This window comes from Nothoprocta perdicaria, unplaced genomic scaffold, assembly GCF_003342845.1.
Source record: "Nothoprocta perdicaria isolate Ctin4 unplaced genomic scaffold, notPer1 scaffold_42, whole genome shotgun sequence".
Classification (NCBI taxonomy): Eukaryota; Metazoa; Chordata; class Aves; order Tinamiformes; family Tinamidae; genus Nothoprocta; species Nothoprocta perdicaria.
In genome coordinates this window covers 3,160,182-3,184,413 of record NW_020455666.1, presented here as the reverse complement: position 1 = coordinate 3,184,413, position 24,232 = coordinate 3,160,182, and the positions used below count along the sequence as shown (strand labels likewise).

The 24,232-nt window shown below is 38.4% G+C and overlaps 1 protein-coding gene across 1 annotated transcript in view; it reads left to right on the top strand.

Moving 5' to 3' along the window:
- Positions 1-24,232, top strand: part of NUP210 (nucleoporin 210) — a 53,861-nt gene that overhangs the window by 10,074 nt on the left and 19,555 nt on the right. Inside the window, exons 4-20 of the mRNA XM_026046125.1 lie at positions 346-442; positions 2,552-2,702; positions 3,848-3,980; positions 4,783-4,941; positions 5,405-5,473; positions 5,750-5,856; positions 6,926-7,066; positions 8,239-8,376; positions 10,510-10,665; positions 13,457-13,655; positions 14,743-14,888; positions 16,828-17,049; positions 18,328-18,501; positions 18,908-19,100; positions 19,342-19,448; positions 21,409-21,513; positions 21,632-21,733. Coding sequence (XP_025901910.1) covers positions 346-442; positions 2,552-2,702; positions 3,848-3,980; positions 4,783-4,941; positions 5,405-5,473; positions 5,750-5,856; positions 6,926-7,066; positions 8,239-8,376; positions 10,510-10,665; positions 13,457-13,655; positions 14,743-14,888; positions 16,828-17,049; positions 18,328-18,501; positions 18,908-19,100; positions 19,342-19,448; positions 21,409-21,513; positions 21,632-21,733 — 2,399 coding nt within the window. The remainder of the gene's footprint in view (positions 1-345; positions 443-2,551; positions 2,703-3,847; positions 3,981-4,782; positions 4,942-5,404; positions 5,474-5,749; positions 5,857-6,925; positions 7,067-8,238; positions 8,377-10,509; positions 10,666-13,456; positions 13,656-14,742; positions 14,889-16,827; positions 17,050-18,327; positions 18,502-18,907; positions 19,101-19,341; positions 19,449-21,408; positions 21,514-21,631; positions 21,734-24,232) is intronic.

Sequence of the window (24,232 nt, the reverse complement as noted above, 5' to 3'; positions counted from 1 at the left end):
TACCTGGTGCCAAGGAAATCCTGTGAAGATGGACAGTGGGTGGTGACACTTGCACTTGTCTATGGGATTAAGAACAACAAGAAGCAGCATGTGACAGCTACACGCAGCAGCAGCTGCGTGCAACCAGCAGCAAAGACACACAAGGTGTGGCTTTTCCCTGGGAAATTTCATTTAATCTCAGGTGTCATATCCATAGGAAATCATACTCCAACTTGCTTTACTAACTTCTCCAAATTCAAGATGTTCCTGTTAACTGACATTTTTTTGTTCATAGTTTGTGTTTTAGGAAGACAGTGTTGCTGCTTTTTGTTTCTGTTTAAATCTAACTGTGTGTCTGTTTTGTAGGAAACACTTTYAGCACATTGGCAGGGTTAGTCTTTGACTGGACAATAGTAAAAGACACAGAGGCTGATGGCTTCTCAGACTCCCACAATGCCTTACGGTAAGTTCTTTGACTTGCTTCTTTCTTTTTTCTTTTTTCTTTTTTTTGTTTTGTTTTGAGAAACATGTAAGTATTTTTAAATATTTCCCTGCATCTGGACCAGTCTACTGAACTGATATATAGAAGGGCGCTTATAGATTCCATGTTTTAGGTTTTCAACACTCTCATCTGTTCTGGATGCTCCTCTGTAGTCAGTTTACCAGTTGATGGTGCTAAGAAGCAGCTCAGTAACTCACGATGAACAGCTGTAACTACGGAGATGAGACTGCTGGTGTCTCAGACATCTTGGACAGCACAAGGATTGATGTGTAAATTGTCATTTAGGAATCCAGTTGAGGGATTATTTAGAGAAAAGTTCTTTTCCACTGCAGAAGACATCTTGCTGATCTCTCAGGTCTAGGTKTCAAAGAATACACAATTCTAGCACTGAGGTGGCCTTGAAAGTAGCTAGGTTTTAAAATGCAGTGAGCCAAATGACTGTCTGCAACTTAGATGCAGCTAGATGCAAGTTACTCCATCTGCTGTCTTTCAGACAGAGTAGTTAGAGAAAATCATTTGCTGAAGACAAAGTCATGGTGCTTGATTCATCACCAGTACTGACTCATGAAATAAACTGACTGGAATTTAGGAGTACTGTATTTTGTGGAAACTTCTATGAAAGCATCTTAGATTACTTTTCAACTCACTAATGGGAAGTGAGTAGCAAAAATGCCTCCAAGATGCTCTTGCTTGTTCTCTCCAGATGAGGAACATATAGAATATCCATCTTTCTCATGAAAATATTTTTAGACATTTCTCATGTAGAATATTAACCAACCCTCTTCTAGCATATATTAAGATCGTAAAATAAATTTGAACTTGTATGCCAGAGGCATCAGACAGTTCAGAAAACAACTTACGGCAAAATTTACTTAATTGAGAGTTCTGTGGTAATGCAGGAAAGTGTATCTTCCTTTACAAGAACCTTGTTTTATTCCTATGTCATTTGACTATAACGTGGGAAGAAGAGCTCTGTAGTAGAGCAGAATGGTTAACTGGTAATTTCCATGCTCAAACCTATATTCTAAATGCAGAGAAAATGAGATATGGGCAGGGGGGCTGCAAACAGAAATCTTTGCTGCTGAGTAAACACTAAACCCAATTCTGCAGCCTTGGAACTACACCAGCACAGGAGCAAACCTGTGCTCTCCCCTGCAAAAGCTAAGCCCAGGATAGCTTTGCAGTGAGGGCTACGAGTGTGYATCCCTCCCAGCAGACCCAGGCAGTACTCTGATTTTTCAGTGGGGCTTAAGATCCAAGTCCCAGTGTATACAGAGGCTTGTTTCAGTATGTGTATTTTATGGAGATGTGACTTTAATACTGATATACCCTCTACTGTTGGCACAACTACAGCAGCAAGGAAATGTTTTAATGGTGTTAAAGCGGTGCAAAATAAATGAACTGTCATTGTGGATGTTGACACCTGTTGTCAATATGGCTCTGCTATTTTTACTGTGTAGGTGTGCAGAGAGCAAAACAGAGCATGTGCATATATAAGCTGACTATCCTTAAAATATGGTCCTTTTTCAGTTTGTCCTCCATACTTTATCTATTCACCACAAATTCCTTTCCTCTCAATTGTTATCTCACTGAATTTTACATCAGTTGCTAAAAATATTCTGCATGTAGAGTTGTGAGTTTTTTTGTCGACTTGTTTCCCCATGGACTTTTACTAAATGCATCCTAGATACTTTATATCAGTCAAAGTTGTGTTCTGGTTTGTTAAGCTGCTGCTTTTTTAAACATAAGTTKTGAGTCTTTTGCATCTGTTGTTTCACAATAATTTGGAGTGTTTTTGCAGACTACACTCAATGTAGGAAAAAAAGGAACAATCATTATAGACAAAATGTGCACCATTATGATATTTCTTTGAGTCCCACAAACGGGCTTCAAACAAACTTTTATCACACAAATTAGCTGCGGATATATTCAAGAATGAGTGAAATTGGATATCTGGTCCCAGGCAGACRTATTCAATTTGCTTAAAACATCTGAGCTGGAAGTAAATACAGTTATGGTTTCTGCATGGTTTGACAAAGATTGTTTAGATTTTTTCTGTTCATTTTTCAGTATACTCAAGTTCTTAGAATCTACTTATATACCTCCTTCCTATATTTCGGAGATGGAAAAAGTTGCCAAGCAAGGAGATACCATTTTGGTATCTGGAATGAAAACAGGCAGTTCTAAACTAAAAGCAAGAATACAGGAGAGTGTCTACAAGGTAAGCAGCTTGCATTCTTTGCTTTTGCTTGCTTGTGTCTTGCTTGKGTTAATAGAATTTATGCAATTATTTATTGTGGTCCTAACTTCATAGCCCAGGAAGTTWAAATGCATAAGTTGGATGGAGGTACCTTGTCTTAGAGTGGGGAAAATACATTTGTATATTTGTGTCTGAATAGCCACTGCTCATCTGTTTCAAGTACTTTTCCAGAAAACAACTAAGATTATTTTCCAGACAGCCTTTTCCTCCTTTGTGTTATGTTACTGAACTGCATGTAGGGGTTGGAATTGCTTCTCCCTTTTATTTGCTGGGGAGACTGGCAATGATCAGGGAACAAAATCARCTCAGATTGTTTTTGGAATCTGCTCCCTGCTCTTTCACTTTGCTTTTCTTTTTGAACGGTGCCCAGATTACTCCTACTCATCTCCATTTCCACCTCAGAAAGTAGGTGGAGCCAGCAGATATTTCAAGTGCAAGACATGGCTTGTTAATGCCTGTAGTACTGTGGAGTACATGTGGTACATGGTTCTTCATGGCATACRGCCTGTGTCTGCCAGCTCCTGTGCTGAACGGGGGCTTAGGATAGAGACAGCTGCTGAAGAATGGCTTAGGACTGCGAGGGCAGGGGAGCYGCTTCCAGCGTCCCTGAGCTGCGCGAGAGCCGGGCCCTGCTCCCGGCATGTGGCGCGGGAGCTGCGAGGAAGCCACCGGAGACGGTTCTGTGACTCACGTTTTAAATTGCTTTTTCAAATTCAAAATCCAAATCACTGCAGTGGGCTGCGGTGTTGTACTTCGCTTTGGAGCTTCAGCTTGGGTGATGGGTTTTAGCTGTGTTGGCTTCTAGAAGGATTTCCCCAGCCCTTTGCATCTTCAGAATGGCCCCCATTTTCATTGTTTGGCTCTGCACTTTGCACTGGCACGTGGCACTGGCACTTACCTATTTTGCTTATTTTTCTCTAGGATGTTAACATGTCAGAGCAGGTGTATATCCCGTCCATTGTCCTCGTGTTTCCTTGCCTTTACAAAACAAGAGATGGTCATAGAGAGCTTATTGCAGAAAGTATAATATATTTCATTGGTAGATTGTAAGCTATTGCTACATATTCATATCAAACAAATGAATTATTTCTTTTCTTCATCAATAGAATGTACATCCTGCAGAAGTCAGATTGCTTATTTTGGAAAACATCCTTTTAAACCCAGCRTATGACATTTACCTTCTGGTAGGAACATCAATCCAATACAGAGTTCAGAAAATAAGACAAGGGAAGATTACAGGTTTGTCTGATTCCTTTTTTAACATTTGATCTGAATTTATCACACAATTTTTAATTGTATTTGGACAACTTGGTTGAGTATTATTTTCCTAAACTCTGGTGATACAGTCATTTAATCTTTTCTCTCACAAAAATTGTCTGCAGAAGATGTAGTCTCAGACTTGTCAAGGAKGTACAGGCAAGAGTAACTTAGAAAAACAAGAGCTATTAATATATTTTAGATATGTTAATTTTTTTCACATCGAGCTAGAAATCATATTTGATTTCTTAATTAAACTACATTTAGATTATTTTTTCTTGCTAACAAAGAGTATTTTCTGATGAATGGATTTGCTTTATTTTCACTAGTGTTGTTTGACTAGCTTTACTTTGTGTCCAGAAGTCTGAATTCATAATTGCATCAGTTGTTTACAAGGAGCCTGTRTTGTTAATGACTTTCTTTTATATAAACTAATATGAAATGCTTTATGAGGCCTGTCTTCAGCCAGTAATATGAAATGAAACAGCAAAAACTTTCAGTAAATGGTAGAAGGCAACTTTATCACTTTTGAAGCTGGAGATTAATCTGATGTTAGGGGTAAAGAGCGAGCAATTTTAGGTGGCAGCTGTAGCTTCAAAGAAATGAAAGTTAGGTGTTATGCTCATATGTGCTGWTATAATCTGAAATACATTTTCTACAAAATGAGAATAACTTGATGTATATACTAGATATCAATAAAAAATTAATCAACAATAATTAACAGCTTCCCAACACAGACACATTTGCTTTTATTGTTTCATATCTCKTCTTGTTTTATGTACAGAATTAATGATGCCCTCTGATCAGTACGAACTGCAGCTACAGAACAACATAGTCGATCCCGAGGGAGATCCTTCCCGGCCAGTTGCCAGCCTAGATCAGGCAACATCCATCGTAACTGCAGTGCAGCAGGGACAGGCTAATCTCGTTCTCGGGCACAAGAGTATCCTTTGGGTCATGCTTTTCCATCCAGGTCCTAGTGGCAGGAGACAAACTTTTCACCCTTTGCAAAAAGATAAAATTATCCACATTTCTACCAGTGGTCTTAGTAACTGGGAGTACTGCTCCAGGCTTGCAAAGTGGCACAGCTGTGCATTCAGCCTCAGCTGAAGCTGCCTGGTACTTTGACCTGTTCTAAGACCTAGACTGCAAGAATATCAAATCAATCATGTCCATTCTCCTCAATCAATGTGGGGTGTCTTGGAGCTTTGCTTAATTTTCATATTTAAAACATTATATTCTAAAATGGTGGGATCTCCCTGTCACTGCCTTTGGGGATAGTGGGGCTTATTGGTATTCCATCTACACCTACTATAAGTATCCAAAGAGGCTCAAGCAGCACCAGAAACAAGCTGATCTTTAACTTGGATTTGCAAAACTTCATTGTTCCTTTACTGAGACTTCAGGTATTCGCATGCAAGGGGTGTCCAGGCTACCAAACAGCACTATCTATGTTGTGAATCCAGGTTATTTAGGTTAGTATTTGCCATATTTTTTCTGACAACTTAATATAATTTCTTGCCTTTGTTCTTGTGTTGGTGTGATTCTTGTGTTGGTGTGATTTCTGTGCTTTATTTTTTCTTTTTCTTTTCTCGCATGACTGGTGTTAGTTTAGAAGAGTTGGCATATTCCTAAAATTTCTCTTTTACTTTTACATCTGTATTCAAGAACTTGCAGCTGTTGTGGTGCTTCTTGAGAGCACAGACACCAGAAGTGAGATGTTCATGTTCTTCATGTTTCCTTTTTTGTAGGATTTACAGTTCACCCTGGTGATAGATGGGTCCTAGAAACAGGCAGAACTTAYGAAATTACAATTGAAGTGTATGATAAATCAAGCAATAAGGTGTATTTATCTGATGTAAGTGAACATATATTTTTTTCCTGAGTGTTTGTCTCCTAAATTCTGGATTTCTTTGCCATTTAGTTGAGCAATTTCTTGCTGATGTTAAAATATTTAAAGACTTGTTATTTCTTATATTTTCCTTTTTAATAAAGCCTTGTRCATGGTTCAAGTTCACTGGAATCTTAAGTAGAAAAACTGGATGAAGCTGGACAGCGTTTGTCCAACGTGCAGCATGTGCAGCGCGCTGGATGCTGCAGACCGGGGTAGCCGGGGGGAGCAGCGCGGCCCCTGCGCTGCGTCTCACCTGCCCACAGCACCATTCAGTCACCTCTAGAGGCAATCTTGCCTGTCTGAAAGAAAGAGAAAGCAGGTTACAGCACTCTGGAGAAACTCTTTCCTTTCAGGTGGTTATGGGAAAAGGTYTGAAGACTTTAGCATTTAAATACCTAATTTTTATATATGATGAATTCTAGCTAGATGAAAAGTAGTTCATCTTTTTAAGATGAATTCTATCAGGTTTGTTGGTTAAATCTAAAGAAGAAAATCATTAGTTCATTAGCAATCAGAGAAATATTATTGAATTAATGCTGCTCAGACTACCATGTATCTATGAGTGTTATTTTGTTTGTCCTTTTAATTGCTTCCCAAAATACAGATCTGAGTTTCAGTCATTCTGCAGGGGAAAGATTTTATGGGGGTAGTAATCAGATGTTTTTCCCATATTATGTTAAGAATTACAAAATTTAGGTTGTTTTAAGTTTGTTTAAAAATATATAGCAGTATAAATATTGCTGCTTTTTTCAATGTAAAATTACACATTATTGTTAATGTAACAAAAAAAAAGGCTCTTTCCCCGCCCCCCCCCTTAAGTGGACATACTATTGTGCTATGACTAAAATGTATGAACTTGGTGAAAGACTGTGACACTTYCGTGGGGGAAGAGTTCTTATTCCTCAGCTTCAGATAAAAATAAATTACTAAATTTTTGTTCCCTCATTGATTTACTACTAACCTCTCTATAACTATGTAGTCACTATTAATGTCAGTTATTTGTGACAATATATACTTAATGGTTTAATTTTAGAATATTAGAATTGATGCCAAGCTGTCCAAAGAATATTTTGAGGTTCTGAAATCATCTTTGAATGGATCATATCATTATGTGAAAGCAATACAGAAGGGTCAGACCATTATTGATGCTGCACTGACATCTGTAGTGGATCAGGTATGTCTTTATTATAACTGTTCTGCTTTACCAGTAGACCTAAAAAAATGCATTTTTTGCATTAGTGGCTTAGTAGTTGGCAGGCTTGCTGAAAGGAAGGCTAAGAATTACATGGGTCTAAGCCATCATTATTTAAACAGATTAAGAACAATATCCTGAAATTGTTACTTTAGGAAAACTGTCAACTAAGTCAACAGTGGATTTGCTTAAGTAGAGATTGTGGGATTTTGCTACTGTGTGTGTGGCAAGCACCTGTTAAGCAGTGATGAGTATCGACCTTTTTTTCCTGGTGGTAAGTATCTTACTTGGGCTTATAGCATATCCCTGTGCTGGTGCAAAGGCCTTTTCCCATTCTCTGAGTAAACTGTACAATTTTTTGTGATAGGATCATCAGTTTCATAAGCTGGCCTTGTTGTTTGGCATTCAGTTACATTTGGGAAGTTTTCTCATTTGGTAAGTGATATTAACTGAAAATCTGCCAAATTTATCAGCCTACAGGCTTTAATATTCATTAACTTTCTAATAATTGGACAGGCTGCTGAACCTATRGCTAACTAGGGAAGGTGCTGTGAAAGTGATTTGCTTTTGCTTGAAGCTGGAACAATTCAGTGCCTCAACCCACTTGCTCTGAAATCTCTTCAGTGACTCYTTGAATGGGAGTTGGTGGAGCTTCAAATATTATGACCTGCTCATTCCCTGTGTCAGACAAGTACTCCAGAATGAAATGAGGTCTTCTGAGAGCTTTTAATTCTTTCTTTTATAATCCCAGTGGAAAAAAAAAAAGTACACGGTGCAAAACCATTGAAGCATTTCCACAATATGTGAAGTCCAGCTTTTCCAGAGGGGTTGAGGGCTGGGTGTGTCAGGCTGAAAGACAGTGCCTTCCCCTGCTATCGAGCGTGCCATGTGCATGGGCTGGTAGTGGGAGTAGCAAACGAGTGCATTTCTTGCTGCTGTTTGCTTTTAAATGGGCCTGAGCACCTCTATTTCCATAGGACTATTACTTAGTAAAAGAGTACATCTTGCTGTGATGAGCTAGCAAATAACACTGCTCATAACAAAGAGACCCTAAATTGTTATTTTTTCCCAGAGATGTTTTCAACTACTGTGAATACGGACTGAAAGTTATTCCTAGAAGCTAGTGGTGCCATTTATAACGTTGCTTTTTGTAGGATGGAGGTGTTCATACATTGCCAGTTCCAGTGCGAAACCAGCAAGATGTTGAAATCTATGTTCCAATAGTTCTTTCACCCAGCATTTTGACATTTCCGTGGCAGCCAAGAGCAGGAACCTACCAGTACACCATACAGGTATGCAAAATGCATTTCTGCATTTCTAAATACAGAAACTACTGCTCGGAGTCCTGTAATTAATTCCACAGAGTGAACTTGTTTGGAGGACTGTTGCAGGAATTAATATCTAGTTTAGAAAAAGTTCTCGTTCATGCATGTGGCTTAGACTTACGGAAAAGATCTTAGCTGCAAAATTTCTTAACAAAAGAAAAAATGGAAGCTGCTATTTAYTGTTAATTGGGAGTGTGATTTGAAATGCCATACGAAAGCAATATGTGAAAAGGGCATCGCAAGATGAATGACTAGCTCCCTGGAGACCCTCTGCATCCCAGGGAGGGAAAGGCAATGACCCCCTGTGTATCATATCCTTCTAAAGGGACTTTTCTGGAGATTCCTATGCCTTGTCACTGTACCACTCTACCAATCCTTTAGTATGCTTCATAAAGCTGGTTGKTTGTCTTTCAGTATCCAGTGTGTGTTCTACCTGGGAAAAGAAGCCCATGCCTTTCCCCAGCCAGGTTCCTCCAGTTCCTGCTCTTGGGGCTTTCATGCATGGTTCCTACTTCTCCCTTTTAGCATTAAGTAGGGCTGAGTTACTGGTTTATCTTCAAGAAAAAARTATAGTAGAAGAGGCAACAGGGCACAGGTGTATTTAAGGAAAAATGTGCGTGCACACACACACAAAAACTAAATAACTGAATGGCTACTTTTACATTTCTCAAAGTTAAGTATATTTGCTGGTATAATTCTGGAGATAAGGCCAGTTTAATGTCATCTATATTTTGCCTTCTCTAGGATTAAAATTTATCTTAGTTCTTGCTATACCTAACCCACACCAGCAGAGTGTTGTAAAAATTCTTAGTACCCAAATGCATTTTCAGTGCTTCATTCATTTTAACCTCTGCTAGAGACAAGAGAGGGAAAGTAAATGCATTGTGCTTTGTTTTCTACCTCTTACAGTTCTTTTTCCCCTCAGCATTTGAATCTAATTGTATTTACTGAAACCAAGAGTGCCTTCTCAGTCTGTGTGTTCAACAATACTAGTGGTTGTTTACCATAGCACACAGCGTGACTGTTGTCCCTTCTCACAGATTAGTTTTTGCCTGCTACTCAATAGCTTTTAAGCCAGGCTATTTTAAACAAGTGAACCGACTCTCTCTGAAAATAAGTTTAAAAGGATTTTGGATCTAGACATATCTTGTTTACAGCTGTAGAAATAACTCCTTCCAGCTGGTTTCAGAATGACTTCGTCAGCAGTCTTTGGTTGATTTGTTCATAAATGCATTGATAGGAGGGTTTCTGTTGGAAGTGAAAATGGCATGCAGATCCTTGTTCTTCCTGGCATGCAAGAAGCTAGTGCCACCTTTATGAAGCTTAGTAYATGGCTGACAAACTGAGGGTGTAGTTTAACAGTCTATGGATCACAGAATAGGTGGGTTTGGAGGGGATACTCTGCTGTGCTGACAATTGTTTTTTGRCCCTTGACTTTATAGAATATGACCCAGAAGCAGATACTGCTCTGTCCTGAATGCCAGGTGCTCCTATTGCTTTGCCAGTTGTGTCTGTTGGTGTGGGCCATGATATCAAGGAGCTTGTTCTTACCCGAATGTGGAATAATTCCACTCGCTTACGCACTTAGCTTAAACCAGCCCTTCAGTAACTGGGATCTTGAAGGGGAAGGGACTTGTTTGTTTTCAGTGTGTCAAACTAGCCGCAGTGAGACACGGAATCACTGAGTCTGCTCTTTGGTTGTCAGCTAGTGGGTGTTTTCAGAAGCACAATAATGTTGTGTGCCAGCGAGTGAGACTGAGACACAGCGCTGTCAGATTGGGCCCTGCAAGCATTAGAAATCTGTAGCTGGGAGACGGAGTAATGCTTGGGGTAGCTGCACTGSGGAGCAAAAACCTGAAATGAAAGTGAATGAAGTGCAGTAAATTTCTCATCTCATATTTGACTGTGGTTATTTCGAAGGGTTATTTCGAAGTACATAGACACTACTTTGGTTATCCTTATTTATTAGTAGTTCTAACAATGCACAGTGTGTTCAGTTGTTTATGCAAAATACTTAGGAGCTTGACAGTAAAGAAACATGAAAATCATTCACTTTGAAAAAAAAAAATGTATATATTTGAAAGATTTTCTGTTTTCTAGGCCCATGGTGGAAGTGGAAATTTCAGCTGGTCCTATTCTAACCAGGCAGTTGCTACAGTGACAGTCAAGGGAGTTATGACAACTGGAAGCGACATTGGTGTCAGTGTCATTCAGGCCATTGATGTTCAGAATCCACTGCACTATGGAGAAATGAAGGTAAAACTTTGCATTCCCTGCTCACTCCTGGAGGTGGCTTTTCAAAAACAGTGAAGAAGTTGAGCATCCCTTAGGCCTTCCCTTTTGCRAAATGTTGGCAAGCAATTTGCCTGTCTGTCCTGTGATAGGGTAGGTGGTTAGCCTCAGAGTTCATATTTGGGGATTCAAGCTGTCTCTGCTGCACTGATTTTTGTCTCAGTTTGTCACCCATTTTCTTGGCAACTCTTCTTTCCTGATGAATGTTTTAAGTGCAAGAAGGAAGCAGTCAGTTACTGCTGGTTTAGCCGTCTAAGAAGACAAGCCAAACTAAAAATACATTCTTCATGGGAAGAGGTGGGTGAGGGAAMAGAAGCAAATGGTTTCTTTGTGATTTAAAAAAGAATGTTGAAAGGTAACGTGAAGATGTGGTAAGGAAATTGCTGCCTAAAAAAGTGAACTGAATCCTATACACTCAACTTAATAAATCTGGATCCCAAAGCTGACCAGGAAAAAGAATCTTGTAGGAATATTAGAACATAGGGAATGAAAAAATATATTTTGAAGAAGGATTTTGTCATCTCTGTGCAAATTATGTCTTACTAGCGTTTTATTAGAGTGATCATTTTGTTAGCGTGTCAGGTAAAGTAAAAATATAAGGGCAGTAAATGTAGTCTGCTTGCATTTCAGTTCATGCAAAAATATGTGAAGAAGCTTCTCTAAATACTTATTATAAATCTACAAGTCTAAATATTTCTCATGGAAATGATTCCATTGATTTGGAATTCTTTCTAGGGACACACATTATTTTCTTTAACTAAATCATGACAATGCTTAGTTTCTCTTAAGCTTCTCAGAACTGCCAGACCTGTAAATTGGTAGAATAGGAATTAAAAGTAAGCACTACTGTGTGCTATCTATAGACCACTGTGAAATAGTACTGTGTCACTGCCTTGACAAAAAAAAAGAATGTTGATACTAGTTGAACTGGTCAAATTATAATTTGACTTTGTATCTATTGAACAAGAACTAGTCCTTGCAAGGGCTCTGTTCAAGTAGTTATGCAGAGTTGCTCATGCTATCAGGACTGAAGGCCCATGTCACTTAAGAAGATGTTTAATTTCAGATGCGCGCGCTGGCTTGCTGCAGAAGGGAGATACTCCCGTCTATCGCATTGCTGCCAAAAGCAGCTTCTGCAGCARTTGCTGCAGGCATTTGAATTTGTGCTTTACTTCAATCACCTCTGCAAAGAGCTAAGTGATGAGATGGAAACCTGACAAGAGAATTTTGCTCCTGATCTCAGCAAATTAAGAGACTGTACTGAGCACATATGAATAATCTGGAGTTCAGAGACTGACTTTTGTCTCCACGTACTCATAAGCAAAATAACCTCCATCTGGTTAAGGCTTTAGAAGGATGATGGTGTGGGGTTCTCGGGAAGCAGAGCAGCAAGGAAGCAAGCATTGCACACCTTCCTTTCACAACATGTGCATGCCATTTAGCAGCTGGTGGAGAACAAACTAATTGGATTAAATCTACATATATTAGCTATACAAAAGATCTCATCACTCCTAAGTTTTCCCATGTGCAGCATAGCTGTAGTTGTATTACTCTTCTGTTGCATCAGAGTATCTTTTAGCAAAAGTGTTAAAAACTGTTTGGTCAAGACTGCCGAATCTGTTCCATGGTTAAGAGAAAAGAATGTCAGTAGAAGTCTTTCTGTTAGAATGAGTATTTGGGAAATTTTTTTAACGAAGTTTTGATCAAAATAACTGCAATACTGATTTTTAAGGGGGCAAATCAGCTTGTTCTTTTGTGCTCAGATTAGTTGTCAATTCTAGAAGATGCATCTGAGTTGCACAGTGTTTCCAAGGACCGTAGTTTTAACACCATACCATATGACTCCACAACTTATCCTGAAGCCATTTATAGGTAGTTAAGATGTTTAGATACTGCAAATGTGAAGCTTTGATCCCAGCAGTTATGCAGTGTACAGTCAATCTTTGGAAGAATGCTTGAAGTTGTTGAAAAAAGCAGCATCACAATAACTTGTCTGTCAACATAACTGATATAATAGCCTCTAAGATCTGTTTCTTTTAGTCTTATTTTTGGAAGTAATCCTTTTGATTTCCAAGGTATTTCTGACATAAGGATTACTTGTGGAAGTGGAAGGTGCTGGATGTGTTTGTTTATTTCTGATCTCTGATATACTAGTGGGGGAAGATTTTTGAATACCATTAAAAATGCTCCACCAACAGAAATACAAAAATAAAAAAGAGAGAGTTAAGCCTGTAGGAAACTCTCTAAGACACCGGTTCCTATATTTTCTTCTATGCTGCTGCTGCTCTCACCTCTGCAGACTGAAGGCCACGGGAGCTTTGCTGGCTTTATCAGGCCTGGCTCAAACACACTGCAGAATTCAAGGTCAGGTAGCAAGTCCAGCACGGCTGTTCGTCACACACTTTAATCCACACTTCAAACTCTATACAGCTAAAGACAAGTTGGAGAAAAGAGAATTAATGCAAGTAGTAGCACAAGGATTGTTAGACCAAGGTGAACTTGGACTGTTTTGAGCAAAGCAGAATAAAATGGTYGAGAAATCCACTTGGTACCTCTGGTAGCTTTCTGTGTCAGGTGAACAAAGTAGTAACTGTGTTGGGGGAAACAGAGGGACTGTTTCCAGCAGTCAGAGGGAAAGGTAGTCACGTATATACAAGGGCTAAGAGCAATTTGGAGACCACAAGGAAGTCTTGTTTTTCTCATACCCTTTTGTGGAGTTTTGTGCATCTATGTCCCTGTTCCTTTCCTGCGCCAGGTATACGTGACTGAACCCAGTGGGATGGAGTTCCTGCCGTGCCAAGTTGAAGCGCGTGTTGGCCAGACGTTGGAGCTGCCCCTGCGGATCAACGGCCTGACGAACGTGGAAACGGGCGAGACGGTGCCGYTGAGCGACTGCTCGCACTTCGATCTGCTTGTGGAAGTAGAAAACCGGGGCGTGTTCAGACCGCTTCAAGGTGGTTTAACCCCTTCCCATTTTGAAAGTTAAACTGAAATGTTACTCAGTCACACATCTCTTTTTAAAAAACTCCTATATGCCTTTCAGCTACTGCTTTAGTATTTTTAAAATGCTGCTATAGCAAAACTGATGGATTTTCTCCTCACAGGGGTCTGGGTTATATTGTATTCTGACACTGAAGTAGAAAACTTGCAAGAATCCTAAAATTCCTCAAGTGCTTASTTCTGCTTGCACAGCTGTACCCTTCAGTTCCATAAAGGCACTGGCCGGTGATTGCTTCCAGGGAGCTAAGACCAGTTGCTTAAATTTTGCCAAAACTGTGTCACAACTTCAAGAAGACAGTTCACAGCATTAAAAAGTGCATCTTGTCAGACTTAGSGAGAGTACAGAATATGATTTCCTCCCCCCAGCAAGTTTGCCAGTAATGGCCAGTGAACAGTTTGCTATTAATGCCCCAGCAGACAATGAACAACCTGCTTGTCCCTATGTTTGCCCAGATCAGTTTATTATTCAGATACACCAGTACTTTTTCCAAGTGCCTSTTGTATGGAGGTTCTCTGCTGTGCTGTTGAGCCAGTGAAACCAGTCTGCATTGCACCATCTGTGTGCCTGAGAGGCAGCAATTTTAAAATGTCACTACGTAATTAGCAGTTATAGTGCCTTTTTTTCTCTTTTTCTTTCTTTTTCTATATTGTATGTGAAGAGTTAGGGAAATGTCATGGTAATACCTTTCCTTTAGCTACTGAAAACTTGAATCGTAACCGATGCTTCTGTACGGAAAAGCCACTTTAATTACAATCCAGTTTCACTTTAAAACAGTAAAACAAAGGTATTCAATTAATAAAGTTAATGTAATTTGTACTCCAGAGAGAAGACTTGTGTCCTATTAGAACAGTTTAAAAATAGAGGTTTGAGATATGGCTACTTCAATAAATGATTGGTTTGATACAAAAGACAGCCAAGAGTTTACGCCTTCAGTTGGTGAGATCAATGTATTTCTGGTGGAAATATTTCTTCCAAGAACAGTCATCCAGAATTTTAGTTAAAATTCTATCTAAAGACTGCTTTTCTTCCCCTTTTCACAGGGAGACTTAAGCCCACTGCCAATTTCTGTAGTGGAGTCAGAATGAAAGCTGAAACTCAAGGATACACAACACTTGTTGTTAGCTACACCCATGGTCATGTCCACCTCAGTGCTAGCATCACCATTGCTGCCTATCTGCCATTAAAAGTAAGTCTTTTTTCTTGCTGTGCTTAATTTAAAGAAAAAACAAGGCAGCGCTTAATGTCTCTAAATAACGAAATAGTAAGTTCATGTTATGTRTGTAGTATATGAAAATGAGGCTTGATTCAGAGAAAAAATCTTATGATCTGTCTTAGAGCATCATGTTTTAACCCTTTCTATATGAAAAGGAGTTTTTCCTTTATAATTGCTGTAAGAGATAAGTATAGAGGAATGGATAAGTTGGCAGGAATGGATACGTTTACAAGTTTTGAAAAAGAAAGTGAACATGATGTTCTTGGTGGATTTTCAGATTTTATAGCAAAAGTTACAATTGCTGTCTTCGGTAGGAACGTTCAGAACAGTAATAAAGTGAAATCTCTTCAGAATGAACTGTGAAGGAGTGGATATTTTGAGAGAAGGATAACATTTGTCTGTAACACTGAGTTCCTTTTTGAGTAAATGAATCTTCATCAGACTCTAAATGGTTTGAAAACGATGCGAGACTCAAAGCCTTTGTTATTCAACTGCCTATTTTAAGTGATTCGTTGTAAGTAGGAAAAATATATTTCACTAATGGACAGGTAGGAAGGKAGGAATCTGAGTACAAGGTAAATATATTAAAAAGGAGTAGTGTGTTCATGTTACAATCTATATTTAGAGATCAAGCACTGAAATAGCATAGCTTAAGTCAATTGTGTTTGACCATCGTATACCACCCCCTCCTTGCTCTTCCATATGGAACAAAAGTTTGYGTAAATCATACAAATGTGCAAATGTAATGATGACTTTTCTTTATGATTTTTTTTGTCAAAGATATTGAATCACAGCAAACATAACACTTAGAAGATGCTGAAGTGTCCTGAGTGCCATTTGTTATCTTTTCTACTGTTGATAGGCAATGTGAAAACCCTAGGTGCTTTTAATTAGGAATTATTCAAATGCATGCTATTGTTCACATTCCTTAAGCATTGAAACATTATAACATTTCTTTCCATATATAAGTTTAAATGCCTGAAGGGTAGGTACAGGGCCCATATGTATTAAGAAAGAGCTTAGAACTGTTATTTCCAAATTTTCTTTTCCTTCCTATCAGTAGAATGAAATGTTTGAGATGCTCAGGACACAAGCATTTTGCTGTCAAATATCACCCATAAAAAAGGAATTTCTAGCATAAAAAGTAAGACAAAAACAGGAATCAAAGAGCAGGAGGACACTCAAGATTAAAWCTTGCAATTTTCCAATGGGTTTCTGCTTTTACCTGTGTTGCAAATATAACCAGTTCTTCTCCCACCTCCTACTAAGTGCTTACAGAAAGAATTAACCATCCTTTATGCCAGCTACTACTTATTTCTTACCATATTGTGACAAAAATGAGGTAGTGGAACACAAGCTTCAAATGATTGTTGCCTATTAAAATGTCAAGTTAATTTCTGTGGTGATTAACAGCACGGGCAATACTGATGATGTACGTCAGTGTGGAATTTTTCTACGGATTTGAAGTAAAACTTTTAAGTCATATGTAGGAGAATAATTACATGCACTAGACTGCTGGAGAGAGCACTGTCAAGTGAAAGGATTTTAAAAGAGTAAAGCTTGACATTGCTTCAAATATTAGAGTACTGGCTATTTTTAAAATGTAGTAGAAAGATCGCTCTCCAAATATATTCAAAGTAAGTATTCAGTATCTTTACCTTGTTGTAGTTTTTCATCAAAGAGTTGGAATTAGAATGTACTAAATGTTTTTCTTTGTAGTCTGGGGAGTCCATTGAATATAACCTATCAGATTATTGCTTACAAACTGCTATATGAAAAATCATAACCTAATCAAAGTAATAAATAAATGTAACTCATAAGAAAGAGAAGTCTTGTTTGTGAAGTTCAATCAGAATATAAGACATGTGGGACGTGAATAGAATCATTAATTCAGAACTGTTGCTTATTTCAGACTATTGATCCTCCCTCYGTTGCTTTAGTGACTTTGGGTTCCTCTAAAGATATGTTATTTGAAGGAGGACCCAGACCATGGGTACAAGAACCTTCAAAATTCTTCAGGAACATCACTGCTGAGGACACACAAAGTATTAGTCTCTCTTTATTTGGATTTCCTACATCTCGGAATAATATGCAGCATTGGGTTAGAGCATCTTGCAAAAGTCTGGGAGAACAAGTAAGTGCCAGAGAGTATTTACAATAGTCTTCCATCAAACACTGAGCTAAGGCAATTGAGGACTTGCTTCAGACAGATTTATGATACCATATAGCTTTTAAATAGTGAGCACTTTTTATAAAAAGCCAGTAAAGAACTTGAAAAAGTACATTGTGTATGAATTTTGTTCATTGTAATGTTTGTACAAGTTTTAAGGATAAGCATTTTATAAAATTATATTATCAAAAGTTTTATGATGGGTGTATTACAGAATAAAGCCACAGGAAACTTTGTTGTGGAGGATAATAGAATGCATAGATCATAATAGCTCCAGTTTACTTCAATTTGTGTGCATAAGATCATTGCAGAAGGTTGCAGTGGAAGGCTGACCAGCCAGGCTGACCTCTTCCTCCAAGTTATAGCCCAGCATAATTCTGTTGGTTCAAATAAATGACAGCTGTATGAACACCCTAGCCTAATGCTTAGGCAGCCTTGGAAAGAGGCTGTAGTCATGTTCTACTTGGTCTTGTGTCTGCCACTTGCAGAAGTGATTTCTCCTGCTTTACAGACTCTGGCCAGTTTATAAAGCATTTARCTTTGATGTTAATGTTTTTCTCTTGTAATTTTGCAACGGCTAAACGTTTAGTAGCTGACAAATTTTCACTCATGTCCACAATGGATGCTGTTTTTTCTGTAAGTGCAAATTCAGAAAGGAAGAAGCATCTTGCTGTTGTGTCTGGCTGTGCATGTTTGGCTGCTGTCCTCTGTGCTGTACCGCCCTGGTGGCATCTGCTGTGCCTTGGTGGCACTAGTGCAACAGCAGTGGAGATGAGCAAGTCGAGCTGCCTGGGCCTGCTGCGAGAGCCTGTTTGTGTTCACATCGTGTACGATGAGGAGTAAGGAGGGAACACAAAATAGAACAGATGATAGTTTTTAAACATAATAAAATGATTATAAATATTGTCTTTGGGCTTTTCTGTTCCTGCTGATAAGAAAAAAAAAAAAACTTGTTACCTTTGTAAGTTATGAAAGATTTGTCATTTGAGTTAAATTTAGCAGTAATAAACATGAATACCTAGGAGCAGCTCACAGCAGTGTTTCTTTGATAATGGTATTTAACCATTCCTAAAATATGTCCCCTTTTACATCTTTGTTTTCATTGGTGCTGTCAATCTACAAACATCATGTTCTTGCTTGTTTTCTTCTAGCATCAGTGTGTAACTGAGATGTATGAAATGGAAGTGCTTGAATTCAGTAGTCATTTTCTCTTCTCACTTTCCTGTTTTCCTAATTGTACAGGTTATTGCCTTAACAGTTGGAAACAATCCCACAATCACCAATCCTTTCCCAGCAGTGGAACCTGCTGTTGTGAAGTTTATCTGTGCTGTCCCTTCACGACTCACTCTGACTCCTGTTTATTCAAGTCCTCAGATTGATCTCTCATGTCCTTTGCTGCAACAAAACAAACAGGTGGTAAGTCTGAGAAAGCCGTGACAGGAGAACAATGTTCTAAATAACTTACGGTCGGTATTTGAACTGTCACACAGAAAATGCTACAAAAGAGCTGATGCACATTAGACTTTTGATCTGTGCCTTCTGGGTAATAATAATTTTCTTAATTTGCTTGAATTCTGAAGATTACTCGGGCTGTGTGTGCCTTTTGTTTTCATTTGTTTGCCAGTGAGTTACCCTAAAACAAAAAAGGTGCAATAAAAACCCTCCAACTTGAAGTCCAGTTAAAAAACTGCATTGATGGCTCACTTTAATTGATACTTCTCACAAAAYGTCTCTTTGGAAAAATCAAATGGAACTTATATAACTTTAATGATAAAAAATACTTTTGCATCTCTTCACTTAAGATTATTCATTCTTTTTTCAGGTGCCTGTTTCGAATTATCGCAATCCAGTATTGGTCTTGGCTGCATATGACCAACAAGGCAGTAAATTTGATAATTTCAGTTCTCTTAATGTTATCTGGGAATCTACAAAAATGTCTCTAGCGAATATTGAGTCTGATATGTTAATGGAGCTCACTCTGAAGGAAGATGCCAACGGTCAAAAGAAAATGCATGGTACAAATCAGTTTAAATTAGTATTTTGTTTTTTGAAGAGGATATGGATTAATCCTGTTATAAAATTTCTGAACTTGTCTTAAAAAACAGCAAAAAAGACAGTKGTAATGTGTTAAAATACTGCAGCGTATCCTCAGCACACATTAGAAATAAATTGTTTACAATGCTCAGTTTTAACAGTGTCTCTCTCATCTTTCTCTTCCCCATAATTAGATTCATTTGACATGTTCTTTTTTTTCAGGTTTGCAAACTGTCTTGGTTCATCATGTGTCTGGAACCACTGCAATCTCTGCAACTGCAACAGGATACCAACAAGCTCATCTCAAAGCAGCTAAAGTGAAAGTCCCGGTACTCTGAACTTGGGAGATTTTTTTTTGTCCGCATTTCCCCATGTTGCTTAGCCTATGGGATTAGCACATATATATATATATTCCTATATATATAATATATATTAGCCTATAAATATATATACACACACACGCCACACACACATATGTGTGTGTGTTTGTGTGTATGTTTTTTTTTCTCAGTGATGCATGCATGATATGTAATCTCAGAAAAAGGCTCTTTATTAGGTGTKTGGATTCATACCACAGCATTTTTATGATCACAGGTGTTCCTGCTTTTTTCTTTTTCTTATCTTTCACTATCCATATCACACATCCATTCTTTTCTCTCTCCCCCTCTCTCTCCCTCTCTTTTTTTTTTAAATTGTACCATCTGGGCAAGGGGAGTGCAAAGAATTATTTCACTTAGTTTTGTTTTGGTTTATGCTTTTTTAATGATTTGGTAAAGCTCTGCTGCATGTTCCTCAGTAAGGCAACCATGTGCTTGGTGCAGCTGTCACTGAGGAAAGCAAATGTATTTGATTTCCATTGCAAAAGACAGTAAAGATGTTTGCATAAGCAAAGAAAAGCTGACTGATATCATCAGACCATATGTCAAAACCTGTGTCTGATTAATATTCTTGTACTTGGACTTCACTTACGTCTTCAAAGCAAAACATGAAGCTAGAAATTAGAGTACTCTTAATATAAAGCAGATAACAAAGGGGCAATAGCAATGCGAAATACCCTGCAAGCCTCAGTATTGTTAGTATGGCCCTGGTTTGGCATCTAAGTATGAAATTCCTTTGGAAAATAAGTGATAGTGCTGTCTGGCTTTTCAGTGCCCTGTGCATGTATTGGCAAGTGTAGTACAGGTGCCTGGCCACTGAAGACTTTGACTATAAGTTAGTGACAATTACCAGAGTAGACAGCCAGTCCTTTGCTCCCTAAACTATTGAGTTCTGCCTTATTAAACCAATATGCAATGTCTAGAATTAGACAGTAGAAGTACTGGAGTAGTGAATTCTCTGAACTTTGCCCCCTGAGTTGAGGGAAGTGTGTTGTATTTCATTGTGGGCACACATACATGCAAATGCCTCTGGACTTCTCTTAAGTCCTAGTCTTTGTGTTTATTTTGGGAGGAATCTCTTAGGTGAGGAGTGAAAGCTGTAGATGCCACCTCTGCTGTTTATTTAAACAGGATGATTTGCCTTCTGTTTACAAATACATTAAAGGCAGTCTGCTGAACTTGGCTTTCAGATTTGTCTGCACTTCTTTATTATAAACAAAAGCTGAAATAAAAATCTAATTCATGGTGTATTAAGGTATCTTGATGATTGTTCCCTGTTTAAGTGAAGCATCCTATTATATCATTAGGAAAAGATGGCATCCTTTCTACATGAAGGAAATAATTTTACTAATTGGRTGAGATGGGAACATAATGCTAACTTCCTCTTAAAAGCATTTTCCCTATTTAAGTTAATGTTATTAGGAGTAAGTGATTAGGCTTACATCTGGTCTAGTGCTTATGTATAAGGGAGAATAACTTTCAGTGGCCTGTTAGGAGAAACTGTAAAAAGATGATCTTGAAATGGGAAAAAATATTTTGTCTCCAATGCTTTGTCATTCTGCATGAACTTAAACATGTATCTGAGCTAGTGGACTACCTATCTATGTTATACTTGATTAATCCTGGCAAATCTTTAATGCGTAGGCCTTTGTTCTCTGGCTTGGCCATAACAGATTATGATAGYGTGTCCTGTATGTAATTTAGAAATGCATTTATGTGTCTAGAAAAGACAGCACCGTTAAACCAATAACCTGATTTTTATAGATGCTCGGTTAACCTAAGCTTTTCCACAGACCCTGATGCTTTTCTCATCTGCTTTACCTGTCCTTCCCTGCCTATACAGAAGACTTGCACTGTTTTCTGGGTTTGAGTGCTYGTTGTTCCTGCTAGTAAATAGAGTTGTTTCTTTCAGTATGAACCTCTTCTACCTGTGTCTGCCACTATTGAACTAATACTAGTAGAAGATGTGAAAGTCAGCCCTACAGAAGTCTCCATTTACAACCATCCAGAGATCCAGGTGACTGCTGTGCTGTGCTTATTTCTCTGGGAGAGGATGATGTCCTGATGCATGGGTAAGGATACCTGTTTTAGCAACGTCCTAGGAAGATACAGGCGTATTTTGTTTGCTTTTTCAGGCAGAGCTATTCATCAGAGAAGGTTCTGGATATTTTTTCATTAACGCAAGTGTTGCAAATATTGTAAGAGTGACTCATGAAGAAACTCAAGGTATTGCTCTGGTGAGTGAAATAATTATTCTGTGTCTTTTTAGTGATTTGAATATGTGATATTTTTCTTGTGTTTCCCTGTTGGTACTGGAAGGAGTAAACTTCCCTGAATTCAAGCTCATGCTTCCACAGTGTGCAGCCTCTAGTCCATAGTGAAGAGGTTCCAGGCATTCGATAGAGCTACAGTTCTGAATTTTTCTCAGATCAATTACAGTTCTCAGATCAATATTTTTATTGATCTGGTTATAGACGTGTGAGGAAGTACATAGCTTATGTTTTGATTTTCAGTGTCTCATGTTTTTATTTAACCTGAGAAGAAAGGGTAATTAACTACCATGATATATTACAATGATCTAATTTTATACTTAAGAGCAGAAGGAAGACTTGGATAAGAAATGAACTAAGCTATATGCTCAGGCAATTATCTTTTATCACAGCAATAAAGCTAGCTGCATGATAGACATATGCTGTGTTTCAGCACACTGGTAAAAYCTACGTCTTTCAAAACTGTTGGTCCATTTAAGCTATCTTTGCTGTTCTATAAGCTTATAAGATGAAGCTTCTGTATCAGTACTCTTGCAGCTTAAAAAAACCCATAGGTTTAGTCCTAACAAATGTCTATGTGTTGTATTATATTATATTTGGTAGCTGGCAAGAAAGAATTAACTGCATTTTCTATCTTAATTCCTGATATGAGAAAACGAGTCAGATTTCTGRGAGAAGCCAACCTGACACAGAATTAAAAAGCAAACAAATATAGCTTAAAATTTTGATCACCAATACTGCATGATAATGAAAACCAAAAAATTGAAATGTGTCTATGTGGAAGTGAGATTAGCATCTGTAAATAGTAGTTGTATACACTAACCCGTGAAGTTTGTTTTAATTAAGAGACAAATCCTTGTGTATTTTGTGGATTCAGAGGTGTTGGGGATTTTTCTCCCAACACATGGGTAAGATCTGCRTGTTTGGCAATTACCTGACACTGCCATTTGAGTTCTTTCGTATCATGTAGTTTCACAAGCTGTACTCGCATAGACGTTTCACAAAAGTAGGGTCAATGGACTAGAAGAGCAGAGCAGGGTCTCAGGTAACACACTGCAAAAACCATTAGATTTATATAATTTGTTATGCTTGTTTCACTGAAAGACGTGCTGCTACGCACAACAGCTTTCGTGGTAGGTAGCGGTGTCGTGCTTAGAAGCAGCGTCACATCTTCTGTTACAAATGCTGTTTGCCTGTTCCCACAATGCGCAGCCRTCACTCCACAATGCCAGGCTTAATGGTCGTTTTCCACTGCGTGTGGCTGCAGAGGCAATGCATGAACCTCGGATCCGTTTGCTTGTCGCACACAGGCTTCGTGCTGGGGTCTCTAGCACAGTGCTGGCACAGCAGCTCCAGGTTCGGGCAGTCATTTCACTACAAATGACTGAGTTGCTCTGCAGTGCCTTGCAAAAGAGGAATCTAGTTCCTCAGGGAGGTTGGAACCTTCCTTATGGGTTGGCACAGGTGAAATCTTTGAATTACTCTTGCTTCCCGCTGTGGTGGGATGTTTGCCACCAATATTTCTTCCAAATATTGAAGATAATWACTGTTAAAGAGTAGAGTTTATCTACCTGTTAAGTGTGAAGTTTTGGGTTTTGTAACTTTTTTCTTCCTCCAAACCTCTTTCCACCCAGAACTGAAACTGTGATTAAACTAGAGCTATGCTTGACTTCATCTAAAGGGCCCACATATGAAATGCAGTCTACAGCAAACTAAAATAAAATTCTATACTTACATTGTTGGAATCATTAGACACAAATTGAAAATGACTTATGCTATTTTGAAGAATTATATTTTTACATATACAGTTAAGTTTATACTTCACAAATAAATTAGTAGTTACTTAATGGTGATAAAGGTGGGCGTGCTCTTTCATTTCTCAGAGTATGGAAAGAAGTGTTGCTGAAAGATATTTCTGGCTGTGGCGATATTCAGAGACTGAGTCAGAGGTGGGGAGTGGGGGAAATAAGTGGGCTTGTTTTTGAACATCGAACACATTGTACATTTTGAACATTTGAACATCAATTTCTACAGTTTTTCAATCCCATCTCCCTTATGGGTGTAGCCATGGTTTAGCTGATAAGCATATGGTAATTCCAGAATAGAGCAGTGAACCTAAGCAGTGCAGCAGTGCAAAGACAACAGGTTTTGTGAAGCACAAAATGGGATTTAACTACCTGCCAGATTTGAGACAGAGAGAAAAAAAAAATCTTTTTTTATTTTGAAAAAACCTTTAAAAAAAAAAAAGGATTTAAAAATATCATTACTCTTTTGTGCTATGCTTGAGTTAAATATCAGTATCACCTGCAGATTTTCTTTTTGTTCAAGCCATCAGAATGGTCTTTGAGAGGAGAAAAACAGCAAATTTGAGTTTTAAATACCAGAATGCTTTGCCAGGTATCCGTGGAACCACGTTGGTGGGGGTTAGTTTGGCATCACAGGAAACTATTCTGAGAAACTGAGTCC